General features: G+C 41.0%; 1 protein-coding gene across 2 annotated transcripts in view; it reads left to right on the top strand.

Moving 5' to 3' along the window:
• The window catches only part of lmbr1 (limb development membrane protein 1), a 37,709-nt gene extending 12,620 nt beyond the window's left edge, over nt 1–25,089 (top strand). The window contains exons 6-17 of one of the 2 annotated variants that reach the window (XM_080050205.1): nt 4,208–4,334; nt 4,612–4,680; nt 4,836–4,900; nt 5,202–5,274; nt 11,207–11,296; nt 12,333–12,409; nt 12,915–12,992; nt 17,013–17,086; nt 17,316–17,406; nt 18,016–18,082; nt 21,753–21,914; nt 22,462–25,089. In XM_080050205.1, coding sequence (XP_079906331.1) covers nt 4,208–4,334; nt 4,612–4,680; nt 4,836–4,900; nt 5,202–5,274; nt 11,207–11,296; nt 12,333–12,409; nt 12,915–12,992; nt 17,013–17,086; nt 17,316–17,406; nt 18,016–18,082; nt 21,753–21,914; nt 22,462–22,547 — 1,059 coding nt within the window. In that variant the 3' untranslated portion in view covers nt 22,548–25,089. The remainder of the gene's footprint in view (nt 1–4,207; nt 4,335–4,611; nt 4,681–4,835; nt 4,901–5,201; nt 5,275–11,206; nt 11,297–12,332; nt 12,410–12,914; nt 12,993–17,012; nt 17,087–17,315; nt 17,407–18,015; nt 18,083–21,752; nt 21,915–22,461) is intronic. The other variant, XM_080050206.1, reaches the window with a different exon arrangement.
• Nucleotides 25,090–25,536: the final 447 nt, after the last annotated feature.

Here is a 25,536-nt window from a genome sequence, read left to right as displayed (position 1 = left end):
TGAAACGAGTTGGAACGAGTCTGACCCCCTGACTGACCCAGCAAAGGGCCAACAGGTTTCATCTGGTAGTTAAAGAAACTCCTCATCAATCTCATCCTAAGCCCTAACCCGCCAATGATGAGAAGTGTGTTTATTGTGGTGGGAGAGGAAGGGAGGTGGTGGGGGCGAAGAAAACGTCTCGCCGAGCAAACCCGCGTGGTGTTACTAAGATACTCGTCTTTGTTGGAGCTCCACAATGGGGGCCTGGATATTTATTTCAAATCTCCTGCACATGCAGACATTTTTCCCAGGCCTTCTTTCGGGCAGGGCCAGCCGGGGAATATAAAGTGGTGTTTACATACCTTCCTTTAAGGTCACAATGTCTCCCTAAAGCTGCCCGTTACAATGTTCGTTACCATGGCAACATATTAGTTCGAGCTGGGAATTTAAAAAAGAACAAGCGAGTTGCTCAGGATTTTTGTCCCCCTCCTCTCGTGACTCAGTTTTTCTAACCTAAGTGATAAGTTCTGAAGCTGATGTTTTGTTATTTTTCTGGGTTTTTAGAGCAAGCTATCATCTTATCATACACATAAACTGAATTTGTACAACTCATTTACTTTACTTTAGGGTGGAGTTTTATGTCAATAGGCTACTAGTTACACTTGGTCTAAGACTTTCGATGGATAAAAACACAGGGATACATTAATTTATTCTTTGAAAACCTACCAGCCTGACACCTTCCTGTAATCAGAACAAGCTGCCGTCACTGTAGGATGTCCAAAAATGTTTGCCAATCAGAAAGTACTGAAGCTGCTTCATTCTTTTCTGACTCATCTGGTGAAACAAGCTTTAAAGAAGCAGGATAACAGGATTTTCAGTTGACATCTGAAAAACGGAGTTACTGATCTTTCATAATGTTTCTTTTCCTGTGACAACCCCCCCTCGCTTTAAACGATACGATGTGATGCAGATCATTTTCCATGCTCTGGTGTCATTGGTGCTTTATTAAGAAGTCTTATTAGTCGTCTTTAGAAGTTCATTGTGCAGCAGCTTTACAGGGGAGTGTCCCTCTCTCCTCTGCTTTCTGTCATTGACACGGTCATGGCACTGTGGCCGACTGGTTGAAGGATACACTAATAAGGTTCCTGGGCATCTGGCATGTCTTTAGAGGGCAGTGCTTTTCGCTGGGGAGGGAAAAAAAGGACCCTGCCCCCTCCCTCACTTATTACACTCTTGGCCCTTGTTCCACACGCCCCTGACAGTGAGCAGAAGGATGGTCTGTGGGATGATCTCTGCCACTGCCTGCTGACCTGCTAACGATTGATGGCTGCAACTAGGAAGCTCCTGCACCACCTACCTCTTTTCCTTTGTCTGATTTCTTTCTCTATCTCTCTCTCTACCCCCAAAGTCAAGAACAAAACAAGTGTAATTTCTCACTCTCTCTCACACACGTCCACCATTGAACAGTGGCAATTTCCTGAGGTGAACTCCGCTGGATACATCCGATGTAGCACTACATCAAGGACAGTGGCAGGTTGTGCTTGAGTTTTTCTGCGGCACAAGCTAAGCAAAAAATTAGGCTTGTGAACTGTTTCCAGGCCCTCTGCGGCTTTGTGTAATTGGGTGGATTTGGAGGTTGATTTACCCGGCTGGTCGAGTGTGTGTGTGTGTGTGCGTGCAAGTGAATTCATGCATGTTTGTTTGCTACGGCATATGAAGCGGTTACTTTCCTCTCTGGCCACTAAACGCATTTCTTGGAAGTCTCCCCAGTTTTGTTTGAGCATAGCTGCAGTTAAACCAGTGCCTCACTCGATGTCGGTGTGAGGATCAGGGGATGCTGAATATTTCAGAGCTGCTATATTTAGAGGTAGTTACACATTTAGAATGGCAAGAATAGAAACTTTCAGCGGGTGTTCTGGATGCCAAGGCAAAGGTCTTTTTCTTTTTTTCCCTCCCTTTACCAGTTGAGTTTCATATTTGATGATGGCTTAGTTGAATTTTCCTATTTTTATACCATATGTTACACTGTATTAGCCATTCTTTACCGTTGTGATGAGGAACAATGGAATTTGTTTTTCCCTCAAAGGGTGTGTAAGGGTAGACATAAGTTTCAGTGTGCAATGTCATGCTTGTGGATGGATCAACGAAACCAATCTGGGGTCACGGTTCAATGTCCTCTTTCTCCTGCACTGTCAAATTGTGTCTGATTGTTCTTCCAGTGAGGCAGGAACCAGGGATGATGATACTAGGGGAGGTGACAAGCATTGCCTTTGCCCTAAATGATCTGAATGGGTAATGATTTGAGTCTTATAAATGATTGAGAGACCTATCTAAAGGGAATACACCTTCAGCATGTCATGGGCGGCTTGTTAAGGTGGACTGGTGCGCTTGAGCCGGTGCACGTCCCGTCCAGCGGCATCTACTCGTCCTGATGCGTCCTTAAGAGAGCACGTGTGGGACGCGGCTGAAGTCCCTGAAAGCATTCCTCTCCCACCTCTCTTACCTCCAGGGAATGAGATGCGCTCAGACGTTGACTGTTCTCCTACCAGTCTTTTTCTGTTGTTCTCTCTTTATTTCCCTCTATCACTCTCCATCTCTTGCTTTCTACCTTTTTTTAAATGTTATTTTGGCAGTGTTGAGTGTTTTCCCCACTGCGACTTTAAGCTGGGCTATGAGATCTAGTGAACTCATAGTGTGCCAGTGTGTGCAAAGGAGCAGAAAGTAGAATTCAATGTTCACGTCAGGTATTTTTTGTGTATTGCTCTGTATCGAGTGTTGAAATTATTGTTGGTCAGTGCTATAACAGTATACATATGCGTATCATATGTGATTAGTGTGGTATGTGTTTATTATATATTGATTCACATTATAATATATCACTATGATTTTTTTAGGTTTGTTTTCAGGCTGACTCGATAAGGCCCACTGACCCCTGCTAGCTTTACCTAGCGAGTGGCTGCAGTGTCCACCATGGCCACACTGGGGCACTCCAGACCCTGCCCATTTTCCTCCCTGTTGTGCTAGAAAATTTGACACTCACTGAGAGATTTTTTTTTTTAGTATCACTGTAGTAGCAAGTGAGAAGCAAGTGATTTCTCAGTAGTATCAAAAGGATTCCATAGGGGCTCATCAGCAATGACAATGAACTGAAACTAAGAATAAGTATGAATCCCTATATCACTATCTAAACTATGGATTGAATGGGTCATTGATAATGTGTATTTCAAATTTACCAAATTGGTATGGGGCCCATGAATGAAGGACAGGTGGTTTGGATAGCAATCATCAAGTGTTGTGAAACTATAAACACTAAGCCTTGTCTGATTTAATCAGCAGAACTGAAACCATTTCCATTCTATAAAGTGACTTGATTAACTGGGGGCAACTTTCAAAGAAGGACCCCCTTCTTGTACCTGTTAGCAAATACTCAACAGCAACTGCAAAGCAATTATGGTAGCTCAGCTGGTAACAAATTGCTCATATGTACCCAATTTAAAGCAGCGCTCCAAAAGCAGAGAGTGCTTGTTATCCCATGCTTGGCTGGCTACCTGACATGTGTATGAGAACGCCTATCTATCTAAGCTAGACAGCTCTCCTCTCCAGCAGGGGGGAAATGGAAACTGTGTGTACAGGTAGAGGAGGACTTTATTAACCACTCAGGAGTTTGTGACCCGGAAAACCCAAATTACCCCAAAACCCTCACGTCTGCGCGGCCTAGGACACGGCCGCAGTGCTAAGGGAGTTCCTAATCGGCCCCAGATGGGAGGCCTGCTCTTGATCGCAGACAGTAGCTAACCTAGCCAGGCTTCATTCTCCTTACAGCACCCCCCGTCCCCTTTATTCTTTTTAATATCACCTCTGCCACCACCAGCCCCTGTTAGACCCACTTTATAGGCCACAATATGTGTGTACAAAAGAGCTGTTTACAAAGGGATCTGTGGGAGCGTTTATGTCATGTTTGTGTGCTGTGAATTAAAATTATGGCGTCTAACATGTGCGAAGCAGGATGGAGAGTATGGTATCTTGTAAAAGGTATCTTGTTTCTTGTTTAAACATTTAGTATGAACTGAAAGAAAAACCATCTCCCAGCTCAATGTAATAAAAATCAGTTTGATTAATGTGTTTTGTGATGTATTTTAATACACATTTATCATGATACTGAGTTCAACTGTTTAAGCCATATCATATCTATTAGATTTATTGATTTTCCGTGCACTTTTTCTTTCAGGGCATTAGGGCACGTATTCTGGAGACCTTTGTGATGCTCTTCCTGCTGGCTTTGCTCATCCTGGGCATCGTGTGGGTGGCATCAGCGCTAATTGACAATGACACGGCCAGTATGGAGTCTCTTTACGGTAGGTTTTTTAAGGGTAATTAATTATTTCTTCTCGTAAACCTGTTGTTGATTTACAACGTTAGATTAGTATGAATAATATCTGTTTCATGTCTGTGCATAACTATGAGGCTAGAGCCGCAAGTTGATTAGCTTAGCGTGGAATAAAGACTTGAATTTGTGAAATTGTGTCTTTACTAGTAGTTGTGTGCTGGGACTAGTTATTGTGTTTCTTCCTAAATGTTGACCAATGCCTTTTAATGTCTTTATTTAATTAATGAACATATTTGTTTCTGTAGATCTTTGGGAATTTTACCTACCATACCTCTACTCCTGTATATCTCTGTTGGGAGGACTGCTCTTACTCAGTAAGCCATTTCATTTCTTCCCGTACACAATGAAAAAAATAAATATTATTGCTGCTGTGGTGTAAAAGTGCCATCACTTTAATATAGATGAATCAGTTAACCTTATTATGGTTAAACAATCAAGCTGATCAAACTGTTTTCTGTCTCTTATGTAGTGTGCACTCCTGTGGGATTGTCCAGGATGTTTACGGTCATGGGCCAGTTATTAGTGAAGCCAACAGTAAGTGGTATTATTATTATTATTATTGTTGTTGTTGTTATTATTGTTATTGTTGTTATTAAAAGTAATATTTATGGTGTTTCTGTAAATTAGTTGGTACTTGAAATTTAAACTAAAATGTTAAGTTTTCTTTGAAATTGACTAGTTCTTAAAGACATGTCTCAGTTGGCCATTTACATTTGCGATATAGAGGACTACAAGTACATCACCAACTCATCTTCCCATCTGCCATCTCTCCAGTCCCACTTTGAGCCTAATTATAACGCAGTTCTCTCTACCTCCTCTGCTCCCTCCCCTTCAGATCCTGGAGGACCTGGATGAGCAGATTTACTGCATCCATTTGCAGGAGGAAGCCCTTCAGAGGAGATTAAACGGTATGTCTGTGTTAGACGTGTTGTCACATTATAGGGGAGGGGAGGGGTTGACCGCCCTATTGGGTGTGATGGAGCGTGCCACACTGGAATCAATTAGCATGGAAAATTCAGCCAGCGCACATACACACACACATTCACACAGATGTTCACAGACACTGGCAAAAAATCCGCAAATGCTAGACACTGGCCTTCCCCTACCGCTGTTTTATTATCCTACTCTCCAAACTTTCTACTAAAGGGCCAAGCAGCCACCACAACCAGGACCATATTTTATTTTCAGGAAGTTTTTAAGGATTTGTTTAAGACACTGCTGGTGAAATGATTACCCCATTAAATGTCAGGCCCAGAATGGTAGCCTGGTTAATAGGACCAAAATATAATCTTTTACAAGAACCTTTGGCCGTGGACGTTTAAGTGACTTTTCAGCGTACTGTTCTCCGACACAAAGGGAAAGAGTTTATGGATTGTGAAGACTTTATTTTCTTAGCCTGCATTTCCTTTTCACACTCAGGCCTCTGTGTTCCCAAATTCCTTGTTTGACATTCTCCAAAAGCAGGAAGTATTTAGGCCAAGTTCCAAAACCTACTTTAATATTAACTCAAGCACGCAACCAAGTGTGCAGATGCGAGCAAATGAGGAGGATGAGAGTCCTTTCAAACCAGGGAGGTAAGGGAGATCCCTCCCTGATAAAGCATGTTTTCGAATGCTACGCTGGCCACCTCCATAGACTGCCACCAATGCGTATGGTTCCTTGGGGCTCATACCACGCAGCACTGCTTTGAAGTAACTGATAGAATAATTGTAATCTGTTCCTTATCCCCTCCAACATTGTTTGATCCATACAAGTCTCTGAAAAAGAAAGAAACTGTGGTCAACTTCGTAATGTGTGCACTGAGGCCAACCTGAAATCCCCTTTTTTGCCTGTTAAAAATGTCGGAATAAGAGGCACAGGAGATGTTGTCATCAGTGTTTTTACACAATGTATGTACATGCACACGCTCAACGTTCATGCTGACACTCTGGCTAGAGTGGCGTTTCCTTTGATCTGCGGTGGGCACTGAGTTCACGGCGGTTCAGGAACAGTTCACAGGACACACTCCAGAGGCGAGCAATGTTGTCTTCTTGCTTCACCTGGGTCCACACTGCATCCAGCTCCTCCAATAGATTATCCTCTTACCCAGTTTGTGTTTGTAGATGTGGACTGTTGAGCCACATCAGTTGATGCATCAATGTTTATTTACACATCTGGCCCTTTGTTGTCATCCCTCTACATGTAATTGTCCATTTGTAAAGACATTGTTGATATTTTACATCTTGCAGGTCAGAAGGTTGTGTCTTAAATTGGCTGTGTTTGTTTTCCTGGTCAAGGGCAAAATTACTTTCAAAGGTGAAATGTTTAGAGGCATGCCCCTAGAACAATCAGATAAGCTTCTAACACTTAACTTACGAGAAAACAATTTACTTATGCAATGTTGCCCTCCTTCTATACCGCTTTATGTATTGAGTTTTAGATATCAAAGATAAACTAGAACTGCAAGCGGTTATGAACGGGGGCCAAGCCTCCGACGCAACTCGGGACCAGAGCGTCCTCAACCGCGGCGCCGGCCGCTCACTTCACATAATCCGGGGATGTAACATTTTTAGATGTGGGATGTTTAGTTTGGGAGTTATAGACCCAAAAGCAAAACAATCGTATAGAAATAGGCTAAAGTGGATGAGGAGATATACAGTGGCTTGCAAAAGTAGTCATACCCCTTGGACTTTTGCACATTTTGTCACATTAAAACCACACACGTACATTTATTTTATTGGGATTGCATGTGATAGACCAACACACAGTGGTGCATCATTGTGAAGTGGAATGAAAATGAAATATGGTTTTAAATTTTTTTTAGAAATAAAAAACTGAAAAGCGTGGCGTGCATAAGTATTCAGCCCCCCTGAGTCAATACGTTGTAGAACCACCTATCGCTGCAATAACAGCTGCAAGTCTATTGGGGTATGTCTCCGCCAGCTTTGCCCATCTAGAGACTGATATTTTTCCCATTCTTCTTTGCAAAATAGCTCAAGCTTCAGATTCAGCATCAGATTGGATGGAGAGCATCTGTCAACAGCAATGTTCAAGTCTTTCCATATATTCTCAATTGTATTGAGGTCTGGACTTTGACTGGGCCATTCTAACACATGACTATGCTTTGATTTTAACCATTCCATTGTAGATATGGCTGTATGTTCAGGGTATTTAACCTTCTGGAAGGTGAACCTCCACCCCAGTCTCAAGTCTTTTGCAGACTAACAGGTTTTTCTGCCCTGTATTTGGCTCCATCCATCTTCCCATCAACTCTAACCAGCTTCCCTGTACCTGCTGAAGAAAAGCATCCCCATAGCATGATGCTGCCACCAACATGTTTCACAGTAGGGATGGTGTGTTCAGGGTGATGTGCAGTGTTAGTTTTCTGCCACACATTGCACTTTGCGTTAAGGCCAAAAACTTCAATTTTGGTCTCATCTGACCAGAGCACCTTCCTCCAACCCCTTGCCACAAGCCATGCTTATATTCAGATGAGACCAAACTTGAAGTTTTTGGCCTGAATGCAAAATGCAATGTGTGGCGGAAACTAACACTGCACATCACCCTATACACACCATCCTCACAGTGAAACATGGTGGTGGCAGCATCATGCTATGGGGATGCTTTTCTTCAGCAGGGAAGAGGGAAGCTATTTAGAGTTGATGGGAAGATGGATGGAGCCAAATACTGGACAGAAAACCTGTTAGAGTCTGCAAAAGACTTGAGACTGGGGTGGAGGTTCACCTTCCAGAGGGACAACTAGCCTAAACATACAGCCAGATCTACTATGGAATGGTTTAAATCAAAGCATAGTCATGTGTTAGAATGGTCCAGTCAAAGTCCAGACCTCAATACAATTGAGAATATCTGGAAAGACTTGAAAATTGCTGTTCACAGACGCTCTCCATCCAATCTGATGCTAAATCTGAAGCTCAGGCAATTTTTTAAAGAAGAATGGGCAAAAATGTCAGTCTGTAGATGGGCAAAGCTGGTGGAGACATACCCCAAATAGATTTGCAGCTGTAATGGCAGCGATAGGTGGTTCTACAAAGCATTGACTCAGGGGGCTGAATAGTTTTGCACGCCACACTTTTCAGTTTTTTATTCATAAAAAAAAATGTAAAACCATGTTTCATTTTCAATTCCACTTCACAATTATGCAACACTGTTGGTCTATCACATACAATACCAATAAAATAAATGTACGTGTGTGGTTATAACGTGACTAAATGTCGAAAATATCAAGGGGTATGGATACTTTTGCAAGGCACTGTATACTTTTTGGGTTTTTGGCACCCCCTTATTGCGAAATTTTCCAATTTTCTTTTTAACGCTACTAAGGATTGCCCCAACATATGTCTAAAATGTGGACTTGATACGATGTATAGTTTTGGATTTATGAATATTTACGTACAAGGTAGTACAAGTTAGCTAATTTTCAAATATTCAAAGCGCTACCGTTTCGTCATCGAAGGTCTTATCAAAATTATTTTAAATATTTTTTTTCCGTGTAGGTCGGTAGATGTTCAGTAGGGACCTGGATCAAGTCATCCAATGGCATGTCCCTACCCTTTACGGTTTTCGGCTGTGGATGCAGTTTTAGAGGACCAAAAATAATAATAAAAGAAAATCATAATAATAATCCTTACAAAAAGAATAGGGTTCCCTGCCCAGCAGGGCTTGGGAACCGCATTGCTCTGCAAAACGGTTGGGGCTTGTTTGAATCATGGAATATTTTTGCACAACTGTCCTTTTAATATCAATTTTGTAACAACTCAAGTAAATAGTGATAATTGTATACACTCATCCTGTCATAAAGCCTGGTAATATAATGGTTGTGGCGGCATGATAATGTGGGGGAATTTTCACTCGGTTCACATCAGACATATTACTGCCAAGTTATGATCAGGTGCATCTCCATTGCTGCATCTTAGCCAGTTTGAGCTGAATACTTCCTGAATAGTGATGATACACCACCATGCCATTAGCTGTTCAACATTTTAAAATAGATAGATGGATAGAGAGTTCTAGGAAAACAAACATACCCTAACCCTAGTGAAGCAACTTTGAGATGACACTTCCATGCTGGAAGAACTTGGTTGTGTCTGTGCCACAATTAATTTAAGCTGTATGGCCAAAAGAAGCTCCTACCACCTAATGCCTGAGAATTCTACCCAATTAAATAACCATTGTGTTTCTCATGGCTAAGAAGATGCAATCTAGTAACCCTAGTGCATACATATACTGCAGTACAGGCAATGTGGCAGTCCACACTGCCCTCTCAAGACCCTGATCTGCTGATAGCAGAGCAACAGAGTGCTGGTCCAGATGCTATGCGGCACAATGACCTTGCTGGTGCCACTGTTGTCTCAGTATGGTGTTTAGCATATGTGAAGATGACGTAATTTTTCGACTGTGTTGAAGGTTGGAGAGGATACGTTGAATTACTCTCTGGGCCTTCATGGCTGCCAGAAACCTCACTCAGCATCTCTGCCTCGCTGTAACTCAGTCTTTTACTTGATGCTGCCAGCAGAAGGAGAAGGGAGATATATTTAACTTCAGTATGGAGTGATGTCATTGAAGATACTGCAGTTCATATTCTCATGATTTAACCTCCGTAGCCCTAAACAAGCAAATATATTTTTCTTTGTCTTTAGTTAACCATTGCTATTTTTCAAGGCTATTGAGGACCTACTTTCACTTGATCATTGATCATGTTTGGATATGCTATGCACAAAGTTGATAGATTAGTTCACTTGCGGCTGAGCAAATTTGGCAACCCTGAGGCAGTTTTCAGTTTGTCTCTGGAGAAAAAGATGTTTGAACTGTACGTGACACTTCCTGTTGTGTTGTGACTGCATTTGCTCGGAGGGTTAAAACTTTCCCCTGCTTAGATCCCGGGACAGGTATCTGCGAGGGCACAGACAAGACTGTTAACTCTCTCTCTCCCTGTCTATCTAGCCTCTGTTGCCTACTTAAGCCCATCCAGACAGGGCGTGTCATAATAACAGAGGGAAGAAAAAGGTTTGATCAAAGTGATTGGTCCTTCACTCCTGTAACAAAGATGAAAGATGGTATTTTTATTGCACGCTAGTAACGGTGTAACACTGAACTAATTGGTTTTGATCTGCCAATCACCCCAGGGGTTGCAAATGGATACTCTTCCACTTTGGCTTCGAGGGGCCTCTACGCAAGTGCGTCAAGCTGGAAGGAACACAGAGTAAAATAGATAAATTAGCCTTAAATGAGCTGGCCTTGTGGTTTTCCCGGAGAATCCCTTGCTGTCTTCTCCAGCCCATCCAACCAGTTGTGGCATGTGCTAGACAGCTCCTGACACAAGAGATTATTTTTACTATTTTTGTTTGAGATCACATTGTTATGTTCTGAGAAGTATTACTTTTATTTCTTAATAAAGATAAGTATATGCTCCATATGCTGGGGTAAGATTAATACAGTTGGAAGTAAACATCCTCTCAATTAAGCATCATTTGCTGTTTTCTCTAATTTGGTGTATAAGAAATGTCTGAAAATACAGTTTTCCCACTGAATCAAGAGTTTTTTTCAGTGGTCGCACAAAAAGATAAAAATGATTTGGTTAAAGCTTCTCAGACATGACCCTTTTCTTTTCCATACGTTTCATACAGTTGAGTTACTTTTTTAACTGATGGAAGGCAAAACATTTCTTGGAACTTGTGATGGACATTTGTTTGACAATTTCTTTTTACATTTCGTAGACTTGTTGATTATCTATTGACAAACTATCTGCAGATTTGATAATAAAAAAGAATCATTTGTTGCAGCCCTACACAACAACTGATTAAATGTAATTACTTGGAATTGGAATGGTTTCTGTTTCCGCAGGATCGTCCACGTTCACTTATACACGAGGAAGCTTTTCCCACCAGCTCAACAAAGAACTGGACAATATTAAAAATCTGAGGAATAAATTGGGTGAGTATTTGTATTGTGTGACAGTGCTGATATATTTTGTCTTAAGACCTTGAATTGCCATGGGAATGTATGCAAAAGAAGTTAGCTTTTTACATATTGCTGACAGGCAGCTGCTCTCTCCCCGTCTGCCTTAATTTCTTAATTTGGACTTGGACCAGAACTGCCTGATAATTTCCCATCCATTTTAGGATATTATAAATGAGGCCTGAGCCTTTTGGGGAGCAGGGGGAGCACAAAGGCACTTAGGATATTGGACAAGATGCAAACTTTATATTGTAGCAAACCTTTTAGTGATGTCATTAATTTAGAAGGATGGTGCATATAAAGTGCACTTGGCAAACTTCTCAGGCAGGCAGGGTGGGTGCACTTTGAGAATAAGGAGGACTAACAAGGTTGGAAATAGAGAAAGAAAGTCAATATGGCAAAGACTAGAGGGCAGTCAGATACACATCGTAAGGGGACTGTGGATGTCCATAACACAAGACATAGTACATGTGGTCTACAGGCTGTCAGCATTGTCTACAATGACTAATGAGCTGTTCAAATAAGACGAAGATGGAAGATAGAAAATGTTTCATCTGGCTTGGAAGAACGAGGCACATTAGTTGCCTACCACACGCACCCACACACAAATCACAGAATTAATTTTGATGCATTTCATTTTATCCAAGATTTATTATTGTTTGCCCTAATTAAGGCAGTGATGATTATGGCTAATTAAAGAGGAAGAGCGTAACCTTTTTGAAAGTTATGAATTGTATATCACCTGGAGCGGGGAGGTTGCGATGAGTGGTAAGATTGTGCTTGATACACACACTCACGATACGTTTTACCAAATCAAGCTGTACAAAAACTATAAATAAAGCCAGGGGGCTTGAGGTTTCAGTAGTTGTCTTTGATGAACATATTAATTAACAAGTGGTGGAAAGTGGTTTGTAATTGAGATGAGCTCATCTCCTAATCTTATTAAAAAGTTGGTTAAATATACATTTCTTAAGGCTAACCTCAAATTTTGTCTACCTCTCAATTCATTCAGAGAGAAGAAAGAAAGCATCAGGTTGGGAGAAGAACTTGTTGTATCCTATAGTGATGCTGATCCTACTCTCGGGAACGGTGAGTGCTGGAACTGACCTATTATTAAACCCAAACTGTTTACTCACGGCGTATGCGGTCTGGCAGGTGGCCACCGGGACTAACGCACTGTACCAAAACCCATCCTCTTACCGTTTACCCACAGAATCTGGGTGTGGGAAAATACCTTGGTCCAATAGCTGTTTAAGACAAAGCTGAATAGCCACCTGCAACAACTGTGATTTTAAATAGATTATGGTGTGGGAATACTGTTTATGCCATCTGATATTGTCGGATAAGGCAAGAAAGGCCATGTGAGAGGCACGGCACGTGCATCAAACAACCACCACATTGTTCAGGCTTTGAGAAGCTTAATGTTGTAACAGTTTACAATCACAAGATGGATTTTATGCATTACGGTTCTCACGGATCAGCAAGGCCCCCACAATTCAATTATATCATGATGCCAGATACTTTGAGGTTTTGATCAATATTTTTGTAACTTTCCTATGTGTAAACAAATCTTTGTCTTCTTCTCTGTCTGCAGACAATCTCAGTCCTAATGGTGGTATTGAATATCCTCTACCTTCTAGTGGATGAGACTGCCATGCCCAAGGGATCCACAGTAAGTCTACATCTAACTAACGTGCATTTCTACCCCCCACAATCAAACACCAACACACACACAGCGAGAATGTAAACTGCAGAAGAGCTGGCCTATCAGACCTGCCATGTTCCTGGCGGAGACATAAATCAAATTCCGGATATGCTCAGATGCATGTTGGAAGAAAAGGCCTGACCAGATGTTAATCAGGCCCAAACGTTGTGCCTCTGGTTTTGTTTTGGAAGCTCATTGAAAGTCATTTCACAGCAGCGTGCAGATTCAATGAGCTTGCTACGTGTCTCAAGTCCACAATGTGTGAATAAGCTGCTTTTCCTCCCTCCTGCGAAGGCAGACAGGGCCAGGTGAAGGGCTCTTACTGTGAGGCAGACTAGCAGTGTGGAATGGCTCTCAGAGATTCTCATCTCTGCCTAACATGCAATGTGTTTTAAGCTCTCCTTATCTCATCTCATCTGCAGTGACAGAGGTGTGCGTGTGCTTGCCTGTGTGTGTGTGTGTGCGTTTGTGGTTGCATTCTTGTCTGAGAGGGGGCAACATAATGTATCCTATTTCTCCCTCATTTCATTTCACGTCTCGCGGGCAACTGACAGAGCTGCCCTCGACATTCCAATTATTTTATTGAGCAGAGATGTTTTCTTTGGCATGACGCATTGCAGAAAATCCCCCAAATTACACTTGTCATGCAGCTTGAAGCTGTCCTCCCTGACAGTGTGGCCCCACTAAATGGTTTACGCGTTCGTTGAGCTGGATGGATGCCACACCTCTGATCTCACAGCATTACGAGGGGTGGGGGAAGGTCTCGTCCTCCGAAACAATCGATACTGATATGATATCCATCTAACCAGCCCGTTTACCCTACCCTCCACCTCTCAAACCCTCTAGTACAGAAATTCCCTCGCACTTACCCATACTGTCTGACAAGAGATAAGCACATAGGAGAGAAAGTGATACAAAGAAGTAAAGAGAGCAGCTGATCAGAGGTTTGGAGGAGGAACTGCCGGAGCAAAGAGACTGTGGGAAAGTCAAATGAGGCCCCGTTGCACTGATTGTTTGGGGGGGAGAGCACAATGGAAGTGCCCTGTCAATGTTTGTCTTCCCTTCCTACTAAGCATCCCTCAGTGGTCCTTTAGCATATTGAGCTGGGCCCAAATTGCCTTTACTGAGCATAGGCTGGAGGTGGAGACAGATGATTAGGAGAGAGGGAGGAGGAGCAGGTGGATCGAGATGAGAATGCAAAAAATGCTGTAAGAACAACAAGGAGGAGGAGGGGAACAGGGTCTGCCTGTCAAAGGACACCGTGTTTTACAGCTTGATGAACAAGCACTAAGAGGGACCAATAAAAGTGTTACTGCAGGCCCTCCTATTTGGTAGCCACCACACTTTGACACTGTATTTTGTAAAATGCACAATTAGCTTCAACTGGACTGCAATTTTCACCTTACTAAAACATTGCCCTTCTCTAAACATAAACAATTTACATTATAGCACTCTAAGATTTTCCCTGGCATGCGTACCTAAGCTTTGACTTTTCAACCTTTGACTGAGTGAGTGAAAAATGTAAAGTGAAAAATATTAATTTTGGCCATGTTAAACTCTGAATTAATCTTACAATCTATAGCCATTATGCTGTATGGTTGGCACCCACCAAAACTACGGGTAAAGGTTCAATTCTGTTTTGGTTAAAATATCTCAATTTTTATCACACTTCTCACTTATTAAAAACTAATTTCCTGAAATAAGAAACAATTTGAGATGGTCTGACAGTGAGAATGAATGTTCCATTGGGATTACTGTCGTCCCACTCTTTGCCAGTAAATGTGATGAATGATGTCGACAGTTTTATGGCAAGATTAAGTGGAATTAAATACAGGAAAGTTCTATGGCCAAAGGAAAAGATAGCTCAACTCATCACTTTAATTACTTAAATGATTAAAGATACAGCTACAATCTGGATGGTATCGTAGCAAACAGTATATCATCCAGAAATAAATGTATCTGTTATAAGATTAATGTGCATTTGGCATACTGGACACAGACAGGCCCAAAAAGACATTCCCTAATATAAATATAACTGTAGGAACAGCTGTGAAACAGAGAATATTTTTTGTGTGTCACTAACGCCCCAAAATATGTGTGTGTGCGTGTGTAACAAATAATGTCAAAGTTAAGCTTCTTGGTCAAAGCCAAAGTCTCCAACTGAAAGAACAATGGTAAGTAACACTTAAAGGTTTTTATCAGATGGTGGCTTCAGATACTACACAGCTTTTCCCACTCATACAACTGAGCAGTTTCAGAACCCTGTACCTGAAGTTAATGGCGCCTTAATATATTATATTTACTGTGTTTTTACGATTGCTTCTATCGTCTGCTTGTTAGATATGTATCTAGCCAGGGGAAATACGGTATGCATATGGGTAAAGGTTAGGAGGGGGAGAAAGAGTTATAACTGTGTGAAAGATTTGAAAAGAAGTATGAGGTTATCTGTAGGTTACCTATGTATTCATTGTTTACGTAAATTAAAAAATGGTACCATTACTTAAGGGATTCGCCTGAGGTCAAATGACCAGGACGTGAAGCATAATTATGTATGTTAGTACAATGCTGACGACCTTGCGAGTGCGTAATTATAGTGAGGCGCTGACCTTACCCGTAAAAAACGCAATGTGTCTGCTGAAAGAGCTGTGACAGGCAGCACAGTCGACCCCCCCCCCCCCCCCATGACCCCTCCCTCTCTTTGACACATACTGACACACACCCCACCACCCTTCCTGCTACTGGAATGAAAAGAAGTAAGAGTTGAAAGAAGGCGAACTGTTAAAGCTAGCTGTCCTAAGCACGCGCATACACGCATATTGCGACACACACACAATCTTAATGCACGCCCGCCCTTCCTCCATTAATAAATTACATCAGATGCTGTCTGCTAATTCCCTGTGTAAGAGAGAGAGAGAGAGAGTGAGCACTGCACCATGGCTCTGCAGTAAGCTCCAAGGGATGACAGTTGCATAAAAAGGCATGAAACGACCTGCTAGGCTTTCCTTTTTTATTTAGGCTCTTATACAAAACAAATAAAAAAAAGGACACTCAAGTTGAGTAATATATAATTCTTTATTTCAGACCCAGGGGGATCCATATTAACACAAACAGAGTAAAAAATACACAGCCTTTCACAATATTCAGTGCCATGCATACAGACATGATCGCCAATGGTTCCACAGTCTGGAAGAAAATCTGACCGAACTGCATAGAGAGGGTAAGACCATTGTAATATACTGTATATTCCTAATGCAAGGAAAATAGCTACATAGCATTTGGTAACATACTTTACAGTTGTAATCTACTTCATATATCAACAATTGGATCTATAAATACTTTTTTTTAACATATTACTCAAGTGTCTATGTGAAAGTGAGCTGTCAGTGGTCACTTCTTACTTGTGGACATAATGTGTGGTACTGTAGGTGTCCCATACAACACTATAATCCTTTGGAGGATCAACCTTGGTGCCAAGTCCGACAAAAGCAAATATTTATCATTTTAGAACACAGATGCTCGGTATGTGCAGCGCATATAGATGTATGTCTTTTTCCTGCTCCAGTTTCAAAAGAGCCTTGGGGTTTTAGTGGTCGGAGGGGGGTGGGGGGCGCGTCTAGTGTGTTTGCTGAAGTATTTGTTTTGTTGTTTTTATGTTTTTGGCGTGCTTTCAGCCTGTACGCTCTTCTTACCGTAAGCAATGTGCCGTTTTTGTTTGAACACCTGTTCACATATTGTATGATCGACAGTGATTTGAAAAGAGCCTCTTTCATCTCGTTCCATTCATTACTTAGCCAATTTGATTCTGTCTTTCACAATTGGGGAAATTCTTCATGCACCGCGTACTTACTTTGCAGGATTTCTAATTGCATGTGTGCAACTGCCTGCAGTGCTGTCGTTTCCCTTTTTCTTTTTTTGTGATGTGTTTGTATAAGACTGGTGTGATGACATTAAATAACCCAGTCTTCTGTCTGTGTTTTTGTCTTCCAGGACCGAGGCATTGGGAACGCCTCTCTGTCCACATTTGGCGTGGCCCAGGCGGCGCTGGAGATCATCCTCATGTTGTATCCTTTCAGTGCCCCTGTCCCCTTTTGTCTGTGGCCAAAGTAGCATGCTCCATGGCCAAGAGCAACATTGTCAAGCCAGCTTTGTTTACCCAACACATAGTTCAGCCTGGCACCTTTTCTAGTTGTTGAAAAGGTCCAGACCTGGGATACTTGTAAAATTACTCAATGAAGCTGCATAGCTGCCACCAGAGAAATGTCTTTGGTCCTTAATTGATTTGCTGAACAGCTACTTGCTGGTGTCTTCGGTCGTTGGCTTCTACAGCCTGCGAGTCTTTGAGGTGCTCACTCCCAGGAAGGATGACACAACCATGACAACGGTAAAGATGGGATGGAAGGACAGGGTGTGGGGTGAAGTAGGGGCAAGGGTCCTGAGATTGCTCTTAAGGTGCTGGTGTGTTTGGGACCCCCTGTGTTTCATCTGTTTCCTCTTTTTTCCCATTCTCTCTCTACTCTGAACTCCTACTGCTCACTAATGTTTTCTTCAGGGCCCCTCAATGGCTTTAGTTGATCTGTCCAATATTTGTTTGTGGGTTGCGCAAACACTGGCAAAGTGCTAGCCCCTTTCTTGTACATCAGAGGGAGAGTGGGGTTCTTTGGGGGGGGGGGGGTAGGATGTGTGCTGTTTGGCCTATAGTGGCACCTATTCACTTGGTAATGAGTTTGGGAGTGGTGACGCTTCAGTGAAAGGGCCGAAAAGGACAACAGCGGGAACCTGGTAATGAGCAACTTCAGAGGTAGCAATTGTACAATATGTGGAACCAATTTGAACATTAAGTGGTGTTTGCATGTGTAGCCACGTCATGGCTCACAGTGTTTGTACAATGGGTGCTTTTCCCTCACACTCTCATAGTTACTTATTGAGCACTGTACATTATTTGTATGACATATCTTCAATCAGAATTCTGGTAATCTGTTCTGATTTGTAGATCATTGGTTGCTGTGTGTCCATCTTGGTCCTGAGTTCTGCCCTTCCAGTGATGTCCAGAACTCTAGGTGAGTACAGGTTTGCATGTTGTATTATAGAGCGTGTGGAGTTGCTAATTTCGCAATTCGCACCTAGCATGCATATGTGTACTGATTAGGGAAATAGGTTTATTCTTTCTTTGCCAAGATTTAGATGAAAAGATGGAGACTACACTATCCGTCTGCTAGCATGAAAGTATAGCCAGCTTGCTTGTGTAAAATGAAAAAATTATTGTTCCCGTTTAGATCTCTCTTGAGCTAACCTGTTACTGGATGTAGCTTAAAGCTCCCATATTATACACTTTTTGGTACTATTATACACCATATTATATGGTCTTAGTGGTCCCTAATACGTTTTTCTTTAATTGTTTGCTGAAAAAAACTTTCAGATAATTTATTGTACTATGCTGATGTTCAGCTAATCTCACAATGGCCTATTTTTTAAAAAGAGCTGCAGCTCCCCTCGTAAATATACAATCTTTGAGTTGCCCCTGTCCGGAAGCGAAGCCAGATACGCCTCGCCCTCTGTCTGTCAGGGCCGTGGACCAATAAGAAATAGGGGTGTGGGCTGCACAGTGGAAGCTTCTGGCTTTCCAGTTTGTGAGGTCAGAAAAGGGGAAAATTCTGACTGTAGTATATTGGGGGGGTGGGGGGGGGGTGTCAGAAAGGGAGTGAGAACAGGAGAGATTGTTATTTTTTAAAATATTTTGGCAGTCTCTAGGCACACCGTGGACCCATGGATATGTTAGAACACATTTAAAAAGTGTATTTAGCATAATATGTGACCTTTAATATTAAGCAGAGACATGAGTGGTATCGATGTTCTAATTTTAGCAAGAAAGAAAATGAGTAGGCCTATTATATTTACCAGATGTGAAACTATTCAACAATAAAGACAGAGACAGTTGGGTTGAACTGAATTTTCAGAGATGTCATAATGACCTTGCCACAAACAACCAAAAATAGTTAAATGCCCCTCCCAATGACCGTTTCAGTGCTCCAATCATAAGAACCATCAAGGTTAGCAAGTTGAATTCTCCTTTACTTTCCAATAGTGACAGGAGTAGCACAATCACAATGGCACTAATAAACACGCCGAGTGCAGAGCACAGCTGTTCAAATAGTGTGTGTGTGTGAGTGAGAGAGAGAGACCAACAGTGGGAAAATAGGACAGAGTGAGCATACAGTGACTCATTGGGAGCTTTACAAAATATCAACAGGTTCTGCTTTGGGACTGCTTTTGCTGAAAAGATTAAAAGAATAAATGCATGAGAGTTGAAGAGAAAAGGCCTGCCAGCTAAAGAAAAAAAAAACCTGGAGTTGAGTGTGACAAAGTGAGATGTTAAGAGGCAAGAATATTTTATTTTAAATTAATATTATTATGGAAAATTTATGTCTGTATCCCGTTACAGAGACCGCCTCCTTGGTAGGACGCGGTCTATGAAGGCTATAGCCTATGAATAGCCTATGTAGGTCGATTCAAAGGCCGGTTCCAAGGCCAACGAGCGTTGTTAAACGAGACGGTCTCCGCAGGTCTCCGTTTCGCTCTGTTTACGAGCATTTCCGGTTTGCGTAACAAGCCGTTACCTTGCGTGACGACTCGCCGCTCCTGTGCTGCCTAGCAACCCTGATTGCTGCCAACGGAAACAGCCCTGTCAACGGAGGAAAAAAGAAAAAGAAGTTGTCTACCAGACGAAAAGAAAAAAAAGTACAAGAAAAAAAGAAAGGAAGATAAAAGTTAAGAAGATGGAGCAACACGTTGCTGTTTTGTTAATTTTCATTTTATTGTATGCCATCTCTGAAAAAAACGCAATGAATCATGGGATATGTTGGGCTGCGAAGGATACATCTGATGCAGCCTTCAAAACCGTGAAACGTAGACTGCATTTCTCGGCCGCATATGAGGAGCCTTGCAAGGAGCCTTGCAAATGGAACAAACTTTGCGCGCCGCTATGACGCAATCGGTCTTCAAATGCAGCCTTCGTAGACCGCAACCCCTGAATCGAGATACAGCCTTCGTGTCCTTCTCCAATAGCTTCTAATTCATCTGACACAGTGTCTCCATTTTTTTTCATACAAAATTCTTCAGATTTAGCCTCTTAATTTCCCTCTCAAAGTGCACCAGATTCATGCATTTCACTTAAAAAACTTTAAAAAATCTCCCGGGGGGGCATACCTCCGGACCCCCCTAGGAGGGTTGGGACCTCGGCTGGATACTATTTTCACCCTGCTGGACATTGGACCCAAAGGCAGAAAATACTGGGTGTATCATTGGCATATAAACAAGAGGGGAAATGTGTCTGTTTAATGTGCAAGGAAAGTGTTGCCGTGAAGAAGGATTACAATTTACGAAGACACTATGAAACTAAACAGCAGAGCAGCTACATGTCCTGATAAATGTGTTATTTTTGCAAAGTGGCCCGGCCCTTCGTAGATTTTTCTGTATGTGGCCCTCAGTGAAAAAAGTTTGGAGACCCCTGGTTTAAGCGAATGGGGGTGGGCTAATAGGGATTTTTTTAAACTTATAGATATCATTATGAAACTTTGCAAGTTGATTACTGACATTAAAATAACAACTTGTTGTATTACAGTATTTTTCAAAAAGTTTAAATAAATATGAAAAATCATCAATATCTTACAAATGTTGCGTAAATTTGCATATCTGCAAAGCCCCAAAATCTAGATAATTTTCTAAATAATTCTTAATATTTTCTTAATAATTTTGTCTTAGTTATTTATTTCACTTTTTTTCTGTATTCCTTGTCTGTTTATGTGAGGGAGGGGGGAGGGGAGGGGAGAGGGGAATGGGTGTTGTGTATGTATTTACTTATTCTGTTTTTTGTTGTCCATATGTAAAAAAAAAACATAAAACCACTAAAATAAAAGTAAAAAAAAAAAAAAAAATACAAAGTCCACCTGCATAGCACCTATGCGGCTATACTTAGTCACCGATCCTGTCCTTTTCCACCTGGGAACAATCCTCACAACACTATTAACCAAGACACAGCTAAGTGATGAAAAAATAAGCACAAACTTCAAAGGTGTTTTTAAAAATATATATATTATTGTTGATGCATCCCGGTTCTTTTGTTCTAGAAAAGTATTATAAGTCATTTACTTAGGTTTACAAGTACGAAAATATAATGCTGTATGTTAATGTATGGTATGTTTATGTATCGTTTATTATTTTTACTTAATTTAAATCTATTTAGCTGGAAAATATTTTTTATCTAAAGGGGGTTGAACAACAAAAAACAGAAAGGAGTATTAAGGTTTTGCTGGTTATGATCAGTATTTATCGTTCCGTATGTACTGTTTTTATTTTCTGTAATCAACAACAAGAAATAACTTAAACATTTTTATGAATGTATGCAATACTCTGAAAAAAAGAAAATAAGCACAAACTATGCAGTGCCTGTGGATCAGTAAGTTTCTCTGAGTTTACATACTCTTTGACAAGATCGCGCTTGTTTGTTGTTTAAATTAACTGCAGACAGAATAGACATTCTTAAATTGTCCCATTTGCGGCAACCCCACGCTTTTGCTCAAACTTTTTTTGCTTAAACACCTCTGTCAGGGGGATTATATTTTATAGAAACTGCAACAATTAAAAAATATAATTGTTTGTCAGAGCCCAATACAATATATTTTTTTTTTTCAATGAGTGTTACGTGACTTGTGTTTCTCTATCCCTTCACAGGTATCACCAGGTTTGATCTCTTAGGAGACTTCGGGAGATTTAATTGGCTGGGAAACTTTTACATTGTCCTTTCATACAACATGCTGTTTGCGGTCGTGACAACACTTTGTCTTGTGAGAAAATTTACCTCAGCTGTGCGGGAAGAGCTTCTAAAGGCCTTAGGTAAATTTATCTTTTTATTTTGAACGTGTCCTGAGGTTTTTCTGATCAGCACATTTTAAAAATATACAATAATTCCACATTGCACAACATATTCTTTCATGTCCTGGGAAGTCTGATAAACAATCCTTCCCTTGCTACTCAACTGGATGTCCTGTAGAATATGCAATCCATTTTCATAATAACACTTTGACAACTAAATTTAATCAAATTTTTGTAGCTACAAAGGTTTGGTCTACAACACTGACCGCACCGACCTACTCTGTGGAGATAGTGTTTATTTATCTCAGGCAGCATGTCCTGGAGTGACAAAATGGAAGAAATTGCAACGAAATCCAATGTGCTGCAGGACTGACATGTGACAGTGGATGGGGCTAGTCTCAAAGGCTTGTGGTGACAGGGCCTGGATGTTTGATACACAGGGTGGGATGGGGCTAGAAAATGACAGACAGAGGCACTGAGGGAGGGAAAAAACACATCAATACCTCTGTCTAAGTGAAAGTCTGAGGCTTTTTAATGAGATTTCTCTCCCTTATCTCTCCCTGCCCAGGTCTGGATAAATTGCAACTGTCAAACAGCCCTACAGACCCTGAATCTGGGAAGCCCACGGCCAACGGGCATCAGAAAACTCTGTGAAAAAGACGATAGATCAACACACACACCTTAGCACAGCCAAAGGGAGATTTCAACAGTACTGCTGAAATGTGAAAGGGATTGGAAGGAACTTAATAAACCCAGGCTGTGTCTGACGGATGCTGCAAATGGAGGCTGAGAGCAATTTAGCTTCGTGACATTCCATCCTCTGCGTCTCGGATGGAAGCTGGGACAGAGCCAGGGATGAGACTGAGGAGTGAAATAGACTGGCATCACTGCAGTGACCTTGATGTTGACCTCTACTGCGACTATGACTTTAAACCACCCATCTCTTGCCCCCATCCCCCCATTTCTACCTGTTTTTTCTTCTTCAACCTCCCTACCACTGCACTATACAAAAGCAAGAGCAGGTTAAACAATACACCTTCTCTTACATCTAATTAAAACAAGGCAATAGGTTATATCACCCTTAGTATAGTAAATAGACCCCCACAATTCAGTTACTCATTTTTGATGTCAGTATGTCCACGTTTATCTGTGTCAGTGATACATGGAGCGTTTGCATTTTTGGTCTCTAGTCGTTGATCATTGTGAATTGATACAGGCATGAGAAGGGTGTCAGTTTGTCATTTTTCTTTATTTGCTTATGCTCAAAATGTTAAAATAACAATGTGCTTTGTAAAGCATGAATTAAGTCATGTATTCACACTCATCACAGCCAGTAAAGAAAACTGCACAGCAATACAAGTCACTCCATATGCAATGGCGCCGTCATTACAGATTTTAGCACTCGTGGCGTCATGTCTTTTTTTTAGGCTTTACTAAAGTGCACTTTACCTTTACTACCATACTACCTGTCAATAGTATGTATGAAGTAGGGGTAAGAACCTTTTTTAGGTCCTTTAGATTTGACTGGAGCTACTCCACAAATGGGAAACTATATGGAAGTATCCATTTCAGCTTCAAAGAGCAGAATGCTTTAGTGCGCTTGGAGCGGATTCTTTGGTTATATATTTCCTAAAATGTTATGCACATGGCATCATATTATTGCTCACCCACCCCCCCCAAAAAAAAATAATTTTAAATTCAGTGCACAGAAAAAAAAACGTCAAATCTAATTTTTGTAAATGTTGTACCTATATGTACATATTATGTTGTTTCATACCTCTTTTGCATTATTCAGATGTAAATATTGGGCTCTCATTGAGCCCACTGAGGGTCTGACTCACTGAACAATCTGTATTTTGTTGTACATGTTTTTTTATTAACACCTAACTAATGCAAACCTGAAACAGTCTTCGCATACAGAATGCATTAGTGAAAAATGTGCAACTTTGCAGCCGGTAGACTTGGTGACTCAGGCCCCATTTACATACATTGTTGTATTGCTGCATAATCTTCTGGACTGTGATGTTTTTTGTTCTCGAGAACCACCTTAAATGCCTTATATGACAAGCATCTTGCGGGTTAAGGTTGTTTCTTGTTCTGTGTTTATGTACATGTACATATGTGTACATGTACATTGTTTGTCTCTAGACAGTTCGACTGTGATCCCCAGTACACCACTTACTTTCTAGTCTAAAGCCAGCTCGATCTTTCACACATTGCTTTCTGCCATGAATGTTGTCACAGTAGCTCTTATCTAGTAAGAGGTTCCATTGTTGAGACTCATCCATAACCCAAAAACTTGAGCACTTGCTAGGATAGGGTCAAGTCATCAATGATGTTTTATGGTGTTATAGACGTTATGTGTTTTCAGGGTGACATGATAAATGAAAGGGAAGTATGGACATTTTAATTTATCTATGCATTTGAAACTTTAATTTTTTTAGGACACCAAAGTTGTCTGCCATTGGGTTGTGTTAAAACAGAACCAGACAATGTTTTGTAAAGAGTGACATTAATATAACCATCAAATACTCAAAGCAGGACTTTGTTTCTGATTTGGAAAGATATACTTTCAAAAGTGTGAGTTTTTCCTGCCAGAAACATTTAGTGGAGTTTTGGGTAAGTTGTGTGAGATTTGATTTGTTTGGTGTGTGTGTGTATGAAGCTATTTTATTGTCATTAAGACCATGCTGATCAATGAATACTGTGAAAAATCAAGATAGCCCAACATGATATGTCAAACAAAAAGGATGTAAATTGGCAAAAGAGATTTTTAACTGTTGGATGAATTAGTGAAAGTGAAAAGAAATGTCTGACTTTATCTGGATGAACTGCTGCATCAACTAAAATGGCTTGGGGTGGATTTTTTCATCAGTCATACATGCATCTGCTCAGCTGCAGACTGAGGCTATACCGGGTTCTCAGCTCTGCAGGGAAGTCTCACACCCCTAATAAGACATCACAATCGTACTCCTCGCAGCAGCCTCTGAGTTAAGGACGTAAATGACCATTTTCTATTCAAGGTTGCCTTTACAGTACATCTGTTGTGTAGGGGATTTTCAAAAGTTGAGATTTGGCCGTACTATAAGTAAAGCATCTTTTTTCTGTCTATGTCAGTAGGTCTGCATGTAATTTTTGGTACATGTTTTGTGAATGTATTTTTTTACAATTTCTCAGTTTGCTAAACGTATGTTTTGTTATTTTTAATGTTTGTGTGTTTGCAAATAAAGTAGAAAAATGCTTTAAGAAGATCTTTTGATTCATCATTGTGACATCCTTGTAATCCATACTGATTGATGGATGAGTTTTGAAAAGTTTGGCATTTTGGGAATTTCAAAAGTAAGATCATGTTTGTGCATAAAGTATGGATCTAGAGCCATCACCCAATTAGCTTAGCTCAGCATAAAGACTGGAAGCAGGGGGAAAACAGCTTGTCTGGCACATATCTTCCCTTACAAACAATGTAAAAAGAAAATGTTGTAGTTACTGCTCTTGGCTGCTGTTTGAAAGAAACATAACTCTCCATTAAAACCAAAATCTGCCATGTTTACATTTCTTTTATGTACACATTAAACCATTGAAATTCAATTAGTGAGCTTGAGAACATTAAACTTTGGAGGGAGCAAAGCCAGCCATTTCTCCC

The sequence above is a fragment of the Ammodytes marinus genome (assembly GCF_949987685.1).
Source record: "Ammodytes marinus genome assembly, chromosome: 21".
NCBI lineage: Eukaryota > Metazoa > Chordata > Actinopteri > Uranoscopiformes > Ammodytidae > Ammodytes > Ammodytes marinus.
The sequence above is the reverse complement of the archived record's forward strand: the minus strand, read 5'-3'. Positions and strand labels throughout refer to the sequence as shown.